The sequence below is a fragment of the Chinchilla lanigera genome, unplaced genomic scaffold (assembly GCF_000276665.1).
Source record: "Chinchilla lanigera isolate Chin_1 unplaced genomic scaffold, ChiLan1.0 scaffold00018, whole genome shotgun sequence".
Classification (NCBI taxonomy): domain Eukaryota; kingdom Metazoa; phylum Chordata; class Mammalia; order Rodentia; family Chinchillidae; genus Chinchilla; species Chinchilla lanigera.
In genome coordinates this window covers 1,016,582-1,027,835 of record NW_004955419.1, presented here as the reverse complement: position 1 = coordinate 1,027,835, position 11,254 = coordinate 1,016,582, and the positions used below count along the sequence as shown (strand labels likewise).

Here is an 11,254-nt window from a genome sequence, read left to right as displayed (position 1 = left end):
GGCTCGGCGGCGCTCGGCGTCAAGGGCGGGGTCCCCTCGGGGTCGCGAACCCGCTGGTCCCCGAGGAGACGCGGCAGCGCCGGTGCGCGGCGGGAGGAGCGGCCCGGCCCGGCGCCGCTGTCTGCAGTCCGCCTGTTTGCGGGACTAGCCGCAGGCAGCTCAGACAGCTGCGACCGTGGCTGCAGGAGGAAATGGTTTTCTGTGGGCTGGGATGAAAGGCAGGGCAGACGTGGATTTTTACCAGTGGAGGGTGGTGAGCGCCGGCCCCAGCCGAGGGAGGCCGATGTGGGGAAGATTAGGGAAAGGCGTCGCAGTCCTGAATAAGATGGGTGAGATGAGTAGAAAGACAGCTCCTCTTCAATATTTATTTTGGCGTTTCCTTATAACAAAAAGATGTGTGAGCGTGACTGTGGCTTTGCTACTTCTTTTAGGAGAAAATGAAAACTGGGATTTTCTCTCTAGAAGGTAAATAAGGAGAATGAAAATGGTGGAAATTTACAGTTTTCAGTGATTCTCTCCCAAGATGAATGATTAATTAGCCTCTTTCTCTCTCTGCTATGCAATGCTTTTGGCTATACTGTATACGATTCTTTTTGAACATTTGTTTCCCTGCCTCCTTACGCTATTCATTGGATATGGGAAATATTCCTATTGAGGAATCTTGCTGTACGATATTACCTGACCTATTACAAAGGAAGAAAATTGTTTAAAAAAAGAAAAAGGAACCCCAAATGAACATTTAAAAAATAATGCTCATTACTCCCAGCACACTGGAGGCCGAGGCAGGAGGATGACTGCGGGTTTGAGGCTAGCCTCGGCTACGTAGTTCAAGGCCAGTCTGACTGCGTAGTGAGACCCTGTCTCAAAAAAAAAAAAAAAAAAAGAAATAAAGCTTATCGCACCTGTGTTACTCTTGCTGTAAAGGTTCTGATACTCCTAAGGTCTGTCTTGTGAGGTGAATCAGTGTTTAAGGCTGTGGGTATCCTTAGGGATCGTCTAATGTCGACATCCTCATTTTATCCATGGGAAAGAAATGGAGGCTTGAAACAGTAAATACCTTGCAACTTTAGTAAAAACTAGCTTTATTATTAAAACAAATCAAAAAATTTTATTGTTTTATATATACCAGTTGTTTCTAATACCGTGTTACAAGGTTATGAAGTATATCGTGGACTGTTACATTCTTTCAGATGTTATAGGGAATACTACCCATTAAAGCTAAAATACCTGAGTGTTACAGAACTCAAATTTTTGCAACTGTTAGCCAGGACCCTTGTGTCGGCAAGTGGCTCCTTGGTCCTCCTCCCTTTCCTTTCTTAGAAACAAAAATAAAGGTTAAAAAAAAAAAATGCAATGTGGGCAAATTTTCATTTCTGAAATAAAGCAAAAATTACTGTACAAAAATAAAACCAAATGAATTTTATATAAAATTGATGGGTATGCTGGGTGTGGTGCTGCGCACCTGTAATCCCAGCACTCAGAAAACTGAGGCAGGTCGTTCGAGGTCAGCTTGAACTACATAGCAAGACCTGCCTCACACCCCACCCCCAAAAATGGTGAATGCGTGACCAGAGTTCAATTCCTTTCTTTTTTTTTTTTTTTTTTTCAATCAAGGAAAGGTTTATTTAGCTCACAATCTGTGGAGGTTTCAGTCCATACTCTGCTGGCTGTAAGGCAGGGTTGCACATGGCAGAGGGCAACCGTTCATAGAGACAGAAGATAGCAAAAGCCGGGTTCATATTCCTGTAACAGCTGAATTAGATAGATAGAGGTGAATTCTTTTTTTTTGAGACAGGGTCTCCCTATGCAGTTCAGGCTGGCCTTGAGCTCACTTTGTACCCCAGGCTGGTTTCGAACTCACAACGATCCTCCTGCTTCAGCCTCCTGAGTGCTGGGATTGCATGTGCCTCCACGTCCGGCAGATGTGGATTCTTAATGTACGTGTTAAGGAATATTTTAAGTAAATTAAATAATAAATGTATTACTTCACTCTTGTCAGTGGCATCTCAAATTTTAGATGGAGTTTCTAGCTTTGCCTTCTTCTCTGGAAAAATAAAAATAAAGATATTTTCTAACCAGTGTACACCAGTTTGTAATCTTCATAACTTGGTCTTCCTAATCAGAATTGTCCCATAGTCACTGTTTATCATATTTTCCATAATGAAAGTGCTTAATTCATAGCAATTAAAATGATCTGAAATGACCTTGTCAAGTTTTTTGTTGTTGTTTGGTTTTATTTTTTGGGGTGGGAGCTTCTTGTTTGATTGTTTGATCCACCTGAATGTTACTTCTTTATTCGATGTGTTCCAGTGTCAAGAACAGTGGCTGGCATATAGCGGGCAGTTAATATTTGTTGGATGAATAAATACTATTTAGGATACCAAGGAGAGCAAAAGAAATGTAGTTTTTGGTCCCTTGTCCCTTATTTCTGTTGGTCCTGGGAATGGAAACCAGGCCCTTGAGCATGCTATGCAAGTGCTGTACCACGCAGCCACCCTCCACCCCTTCTGAGTTGGGCTTTATTGAGTAGCCAGTAGGGGCACACAACAGACACAGAGGAGGTGGGTTAACTTTGGCTATCCGTTCAACAAAACATTTGTTTAGTGCTTGCTAGGTACTAAGGGGTTTACAAAGCCGAGGAAAACATGGGACTAATACTGTTGTGACAAATGAACCATTCTGGGGGATTTTTCCCTGTCACCTCCCCAACACATTTAGGATATTCTCAGTATATTGCACTTATGTGTATTGGTCTTGCCCAGCTAGATTGTAGTTTTTTTTTCCCCTCTTTTATAGTTCTTTTTTTGTTCTGTCTGTCTCTTTTTTGTTGAGACAGGTTCTTGCAATGTAGTTCAGGCTGGCCTTGAACTTGCTATGTAGCCCAGGCTAGCCTGAAACTTGCAGCAATCCTTCTGCTGTTGCTTCCAGTTACAGGCATGTGCCACCACATCCTGCCCTTTCCCCTTTCCCTTTTCCCCGTTCCCCTTTCCCATCTCCCTGTCTCCCTCCCTCTGTCCCTGTCCTGTGCTAGGGGTGGAATCCAGGGCCTCATGTACTCTAGGCAAGTGCTGTACCACTGAGCTGCACCTCAGTCCGTGAGCATAAAATTTTTTGGGGAGAGAGTAGGACTTTGGCTGCTTCTTATGCCTAGCCTCAGTACATGGCTTAGTGCCTGGCACCCAGGTGATGCTGGGTGAATGACTAAAGGCTAACAGTTAAGAGAATGGACTCTGGAATTAAGCTTCTGGGATAAAATTCAGACTTATTTGTGCCTCAGTTTCTTTATCTATAAAGTGGGTAATAGACCAGGCAGAGTGGGCCACACCCATGATCCTAGCACTCAGGAGACTGAGGCGGGAGAATGGGCTACAAGTTTGAGGCCATCCTGAACTACATAGTGAGACCCTGTCTTTTATTTTTATTTTTATTTTTTTTATTTTAAAGAATAAAAGAAGGATAACATAATAATAGGGGGGACTTAGCAAATTACAGACAAAATGGTAGGAAATTATCAATGGTTATCATTTTACATATTATTATCTACAAAATAGTTTCTCAGGAAAACAAATAGACAAATAATAGTAAGTTAGAGACAAAAGAGGTAGGAGATTTTCAAGAGTTGTTGTACTATACTTTGGTATCTTCAAAGTGGCTTCTAAAGAAAATAAATAGAGCTATACATGAGTGACCTATTGAAAAATCATTAAATATTCTCAATGGTTGTTGTAGGAAACACATAATAATAAACAGACATCCATTTATGAAATAGGATAGGAACATTACAAACTTTACACAGTTATGGATAGATTAGTAGGAAAATATCAATGGCTGCTGTAATACGTGGTGGTATCTTCAAAGTGGTTTCTCAGGAAGACAGAGATATGCAAGAAGGATCTAATAAGTAGTTACAGCCTAAGGGTTGTCAAAAATAGCATATTACCTCCTCACCAGTGACTCCTTTCACTGAGATATGATGGCTGGAAGGAAGGCCAGGATTGAAAAGAAGGACCGAGAGACTTGCACCTGTGTCTAGCAACAGGCTGTTTTCTTGTTCCTCCATAGTCATGATTACCCAGGGCTCCTCGATGGAGATGATGATCTGGCCAGAGGGAGAAGGCAGACCATGCCCCAAGCCCTCTCATTCTTGTTGGACTAACTGGTAGGATGGGTCTGAGCTCTGGGGCCTCCACCTCAGAGGGCAGACCGATCTCCAGTGGTCTCCTTTGCATCCAGGGCATGGCCCATGGGGCCTCTTAGGGCAGTTCCTCTTGAGGTGGCCTGGCTTTTAACAGTGGTAGCAGATGAATGTAGTTGTCGAGTTCTTCTTGGAGCTGAGACCCTGTCTTTTAAAAAAAAAAAAAGTGTAGGTGATAGTAGCATCTGTCTTGGGTTTTATCGGTATTAGATGAGGGAATCCAATGTTAGCATCTAGCACAGTTCCTGGCACACAGTAAATTTAGTATTATCATTATGAAAAGATCCACAACTGTCAATATGAGTATCAGGATTTGGGAAGAGACAGTCTTCCTCTGTCCTGTGGGACCCTAGTTTTGGCAGAGAAAGTTGAATGAGTGAGTTGTTTTTTGTTGTTTTTTTTTTTTTTTGTAGTACCGGGGATTGAACTCACAACCTTCCGTTTGCCAGGCAGGCGCTTATACTACTGAGCTATATCCTCAGGCCTTAGAGTGAGTTCTTGGAGGAAGTGCAAATGAATTGGAAAATGGAGGAATCAAACTGAAGAACATACAGACAAATTGATAATCAGATCACAACTTCTGTTTCCACCTCTGCTCATTTCTTTACTTTACTTTTTCTTTTGCCAGGAATGGAACTCAGGACCTTGTGCTTGCCAGGCAGGTGCTTGTGTTACTGAGCTATATCCCCAGCCCTCATTTTTTTACTCCCCCCTCCACCCTGTACCAGGAATCAAACTCATGACCTCACACTTGCAAAAAGGCAGATGCTGTACCGCTGAGCTAAATCCCCAGCCCTTTACTTTTGATTTCTAATTTTTTCCCTCTGTCATTTTCTCGCTCTATCTAGTGAAGAGGTTGTAAGAGAAAGTAGAATTCAGTTTTTGTGTCATCTGAGTATGTCACTGCAGCATATGACGTTTCAGTCATGTAAATCCATGCTGTAGTCCAGAGTTTATTCCTGTTCACTGAAGTTTTGTCAGTGTGTTACAAGTGCTCAGGCATTCCAAGATGCACTGTTGGCTTTTCTTGTTCTTTCCTAGCCATTACCAATTTCTTTCATGTTCTTTTTATGTGAAATCGGGCCATGACACATGAAATGTATTACAAGTTGAGAAATCATCTAGATTGAAGCAATCCTTTTTTTAAATTTGGAGCCTTTCTATCTTTCCTTCTTTTTCTTCCTCTCTCCCTCCCTCCCTTCCTCCGCCCCACCTTTTTTTTTTTAGAGACAAGGTCTTGCTCTGCAGTTCAGGCTGGCCTTGAACTTACTTTGTAGCCCAGGCTGGGCTCAAACTGTGATCCTCTTGCCTCAGCCTCCTGAGTGCTGGGATTATAGGCGTGTACCACCACGCCTGGCTTTTTTCCCTTCTGTCCCCTCTCTTCCCCCTCCACTTTCCCTCTCCTCCCACGATAAATGCATGTTTAACTTTGTGAGAAGTTACCAAACATTTTTCCAGAGTGGTGGCACTTAATATTTTATATTCTCACCATCAGTGTTTGAGAATTTTCATCCTTGTCAGTGATTGCTATTGTCTTTACAACTGTCGCCATTCTGGTAGATGGTAGTGTCTAGTATCTAATGGCTTTAATTTGTGCTTGCACCTCTTCAGTATTTTTTCATTTTTTTTATGTATCATTGGTGATGTTTCCAAATCTTTTAATTGTGTTAGTTGTCTTCTTATTACTGAGTTTCGAGTGGTCTTCAAATATTTATCAAAATGTGACTTGCAAATATTTTCTCACAGTCTGTGGCTTTGTCCTTTACTGTCTCTCCCGTGTTTTTTTTTTTTTTTTTTTTTTGTCCTTTACTCTCTTAATATGTTTTAAGGAGCAGAAGTTCTTAATTTTGAAGTAATATAATTTGTCAATTTGTGTGTGTTTGTGTGTATGTGTGTGTAGACTGTAGCTTTGGTGTCCTACCTAACAAGAAAAAGTTTTGCAGGTTCTAGGTTATGAACCCAGCACCTCACACCTGCTAGGCAAACATTCTACCACTGAGCTGTGTCCCTATCCCTATCTGAGAAATCTTTTTTGTCTAATACAGGCTCATAAAGATTTTCCCTTAATTTTTCTTCTAGAAGTTCTATAATTTTTTATTGTACTTCTTAATTTTGAATTAATTTTTGCATATCACGTGAGTTATGATCTAGGTTTTTTTTTTCTTTTGCATTTCAGTGTCCAGTCTGTTGTGTTTCCCCTCTGGGAGGGATTGAATCCAGAGGTTTTGAACTGAGTGACATCCCTAGCCCCCTTTTTTTTTTTGAGACAGTATGTCACTAAGTCACTAAATTACCCAGGCAGGGTACAAATTTGCAATCTTTCTGCCTTACCCTCCCAGAATGCTGAGATTATGGGGATATGCCACCATACCTGGCTTTGTTCTTTTTCATAATTCTTTTAGTTCATTTGTTTATATAAACTCTATTATTATTTTTTTTTTTTTGGTTTTGGTTTTTCTCCGGTACCGGGAATCGAACTCACGACCTTGCGCTTGCCAGGCAGGCGCTTTTGCCGCTGAGCTAAATCCCCAGCCCTTATATAAACTCTAGAATCAGCTTTTTGATTTCTTTTTAAAAACCTGGGATTACAGCCAGCCGTGGTGACGCACACACTTGGGAGGCTGAGGCAGGCGGATTGCTGCAAGTTTGAGACCAGGCTGGGCTACAAAGTGAGCTCAAGGCCAGCCTGAACTACATAGGGAGACCTGTCTCAAAAAGACAAAACCAAAACAAAACAAAACCTGGGATTGGAATTGCATTGAATCTACACAGATCAATTTTGGAAGGATTGACACCTTAAATTTACTTTTAGTATTTTAGTTTCTTTGCTGTATTGCAACATGAATATCATTTTCTTTTTTTTTTTTTCCGGCACTGGGAATCGAGCTCACGACCTTGCGCTTGCCAGGCAGGCGCTGTGCTGCTGAGCTAACTCCCCAGCCCCGACATGAATATCATTCGTTTCAGAAGTAAGCAACCCTATGATAAGGAGAGTTGTGCATAGTTTATCAAGGTTGCAGAATACAAAGTAGATTTAGAAAAGTTGTATTTTTGTATACTAGCAATGACCAATTAGAAGGTGAAATTTGTTTTTGCTTTTTTGAGACAGAGTGTTGCTGTGTCATCTAGGCTGGCCTTGAACTTACTGTGTTGGCCAAACTGGCCTTGAACTTCTGGCAGTCTTCCTGCCTCAGCCTCCTGAGTACTGGGATTATATGCATGTGCCACTATGCCTGCTAGAAGGTGAAATTTATTTTATTTTTTTTTATTTTTTGTCTTTTGAGACAGGCTCTCACTGTGCAGTTCAAGCTGGCCTTGAACTCACTTTGTAGCCCAGGCTGGCCTCAAACTTGTAGTGATCCTCCTGCCTCAGCCTAGAAGGTGAAATTTATTTATTTATTTTGGTACTGGGAATCAAACTCAGGACCTTGTGCTTGCCAGGTGGGCACTTGTGCCACTGAGCTATATAGAGTTGGAGATGTAGCTTAATAGTAGAGGACTTGCCTACCATGGCCCTGGCTTTTATCCAGCACCTTAAGAAAATAAATAAATACTTAGGCATATCTCTAGCAATACATTCTAGATTTATATTTTGAAAACTAGAAGACCCTGACAAAAGAAGTCAAAGAAGGACTAAATAAATTGATGATTATACCATATTCATGGATTGAAATAATGCCATGTTCATTTTTACTTTTTTGTTTTTTTTTGTTTTTTTTCCGGTACCAGGAATCGAACTCACGACCTTGTGCTTGCCAGGCAGGCGCTGTGCCACTGAGCTAAATCCCCAGCCCCCATTTTTACTTTTTTGTAATGTCTGTTCAAGTGCCTTGAACTTCACATCTTCCTCATCAGCACTTAGTATTGTCTGTTGTTTCTTTTTCCTTTATTTCTTGAGACAGGGTCTTGCTGTTACTCAGGCTGGTGTGATCCTTCTCACCTCAGCCTTTTTTTTTTTTGGTACCAGGAATTGAACTCAGGACCTTGCATTTGCCAGGCAGGCGCTTATGCCACTGAGCTATATCCCTGGCCCTTACCTCAGCCTTTTGCATAGGCATGTTATTACCATAGGCATCTCATTGCTACCGGCTTATCTGATTCTTTTATTGTAGCCATTCTAGTGGTTATCTCATTGCGGTTTTGATTTCTGTTTCTCTCATGATTGATGATACATCTTTTCATGTACTTATTGATCATTTGTAGATCATTGGAGAAATGTCTATTTAGATCCTTTGCCTATTTTTAAATTAGATCATTCAATTTTCTATTTTCTTTTCGGCACAGTGCTGGGGATCAAATCTAGCGTCTTGTGTGTAGTAGGGAGACACACTGCCATTGTGCGACATCCCTAATGTTTTACTCTGTCTTCTACATAATTGTACAAAGTTTTCAATGCAGGATAAATATGCAGTTGAATTTAATTTACCCTCTTGCTTGCTTGCTTGCTTGCTTTTTTGACTTTCTATTTTCCTTTGAGATGGGGTCTCGCTGTGTTGCCTAAACTGACCTTGATCTGCTGGACTCAAGTGATCCTGCCTCAGCCTCCTGAGTGGCTGGGACTACAGGTGTATGCCAACACACTGGCCAATTTACCTCTTTCTTTAATCTTCTATCTTCTCTCTTTTTTGTATATTTTTGAAAAAAACTTTTTCTTGTAATAATTTTGATTTTATATCTTTTTAAATAATTCCTTTAGGGGTGGGGATATAGCTCAGTGGCATAGTACCTGATTCCTGGTACAAAAAAAAAAAAAAATTTTGGGGCCAGGGGTTTAGCTCAGTGGCATAAGTGCTTGCCTGGCAAGCCTGAAGTCATGAATTTGATTCCTGGTACAAAAAAAAAAAAAAAAAAGAAAAAGAAAGAAAAAGAAAAAAAAAAAATAGGCCAGGGATATAGCTCAGTGACAGCGCCTGCCTGGCAAGCACCGGGTCTTGAGTTCAATTCCTGGTATGAAAAAGAAAATCATTCATTTAAATTTTAGAAATTGTTATTATTTAAAAATCATATCTTCAAGCGGGGCATGGTGGCACATGCCTGTCTCCTTTTGAAATCGCTTCCCATTTTACAATATCCACTGTATATTTTGGATCTTATTTACTCTTTAAGCTGCTTCTCACACTAGGGAGACAATACAATGTTTACACATGTGTTTGATTTATTTCACTTATGAGTATGGTCTTGAGTTGCATCCACGTACCTATAAAAGTCTCCAGTTTATCCTACTTTATGGCTGAGTAGTACTCCCTTGTATAAAACACCACATATTCTCTTATCCATTCCTCGGTTGATGGGCATTTGGGTTGTTTGCAAGATTTAGCATTACAAATTGTGCTGCTGTAAACATGGGTGTACACATATATCACTGTGGTACAATGTTTTTAATTCTTCTGGGAAGATGCCTAGTAGGGGAATGGCTGGGTCAAGTGGGACCTCCAATCCTAGTTTTTGAGGGATCTCCACACTGATTTCCACAGTAGTTGCACCAGTCTACACTCCCACCAACAGTGATAAAAAGGCCCTTTTTCATAATTTAGAAAAATGTAACACCTAGGTATAGTGGTATACACCTGTAATCCCAGCACTCAAGAGGCGCAGGAGGATCACGAGTTCAAGAACAGCCTGAATTACATAGTGAGACCCTGTCTCAAAAGACCAAAAGAAGGAACAACCGAGGAATGGGCCTTTTAAATCAGTGAGGCACGGTATCAACTACTGAAAACGTTTTGGACTTGAGGTCCAGACACCCAGCTAACAGCCTCAGTTCTAACTCTTGTGTGCTCGGTGATGTGGATGTGTTATGCATCACATAGTCTAGTCTCAGCATCAGAGAATTGTTTCGATGTTCACATTAAACACAATGTAAAAAACTGCTTGGAAAACACTAAAGGTCCAATTTAAAGTAAGTTTATTGGTACAATTTTAGGTACACATAATGATCACATTCATCATAGGGAATTTGTACCCGTATAAGATATAACTTAATTCTTTTTCCCATCCCTCTACCTTCCCTTCAACCTGTCTTTCCCGCCCTTCCTTATTTGCAAAAGTTTTGTTTCCAGTTTTTCCTTCTTTTCTTATAATTTTTTTCTTTTCCCTTCCTTTCCACCCTCCCACCCCAGTTCCCCTTCCCATTTGAACGTTTTCTTTGTAGTTCACAATATCTATTATACATTCTGGTCTAAAGGGTTATTATTATTGTATGGATAAAATCACAGAGATGAGCTTACCTGCTTGGGGTACTGAATGAATATGTCAGAAGTGTAAAGGAAATGAACCACTTGTACTTCTGTTTAATTTATTTCTTTGTCTTTTTGAGACAGGCTCTCACTGTGCAGTTCAGGCTGGCCTTGAGCTCACTTTGTAGCCCAGGCTGACCTCAAACTCGAAATGATCCTCCTGCCTCAGCCCCTCCAAGTGCTGGGATTACAGGCGGGCACCACAATGCCCAGCATCACTTGTACTTTTGAAAGTGTTACCATCTGGTCACCAGACAACAGTCAGCTGCTGCCCACTCCGATGCATCTTTGGGAAACTCTGCAGGAGTGAACTGAAAACAGTTTACCTCTGAAGGATGCTGATCTTGATGCACGTCTCTGGGGCCCTGAGGAACAGTAGCTACCAGTGGCACAAATTGCAAATCGCACACTCGAAGCGCTGATTTCCAGCACCCCTCTTTCTGCTTCTTGTGTGCCAATGACATTTCACTTGAAATACCTACTGATTGTTGTAAGAGTTGATCTTGTAAGAAGTGAATGTGGTATTAAATATTTATCATACTAGGAAAGACCTTTTGGTACTTGGGAAGAAAAAAAGTTAAGAGGTGGAAGAGTCGTGAAAAACAGATTTTTTAAAAAGCCCGTTAGAGCATGACTGTGGAAGTGCTGATTTGAATCAGAGTCTGCAGTAGTGGCTTCCATTCGGTGGACTTGGGAGGTGTCTGAGAACTCCAGGACCATGGAGCATGGCTGCTTTCCACCCCAGCAGGCCTTGGAGGGATCTGGGACCAGGTTCTTCAGATAACCAAAGGCTCTCTCTGAGCTGGAACCTGTGCTGAGGGCA

General features: G+C 41.3%; 1 protein-coding gene across 1 annotated transcript; it reads right to left on the bottom strand.

The window, feature by feature from the left end:
- Nucleotides 1-38: 38 nt before the first annotated feature.
- LOC106148273 (translation initiation factor IF-2-like) lies at nucleotides 39-3,329 on the bottom strand (the record flags this gene model as incomplete). The annotated part of the gene is given in 2 exon segments (XM_013513096.1): nucleotides 39-379; nucleotides 3,326-3,329. Coding segments are annotated over 2 exon segments (345 nt in total), but the record flags the coding sequence as incomplete, so codon positions are not given.
- Between the last annotated feature and the right edge of the window lie 7,925 nt (nucleotides 3,330-11,254).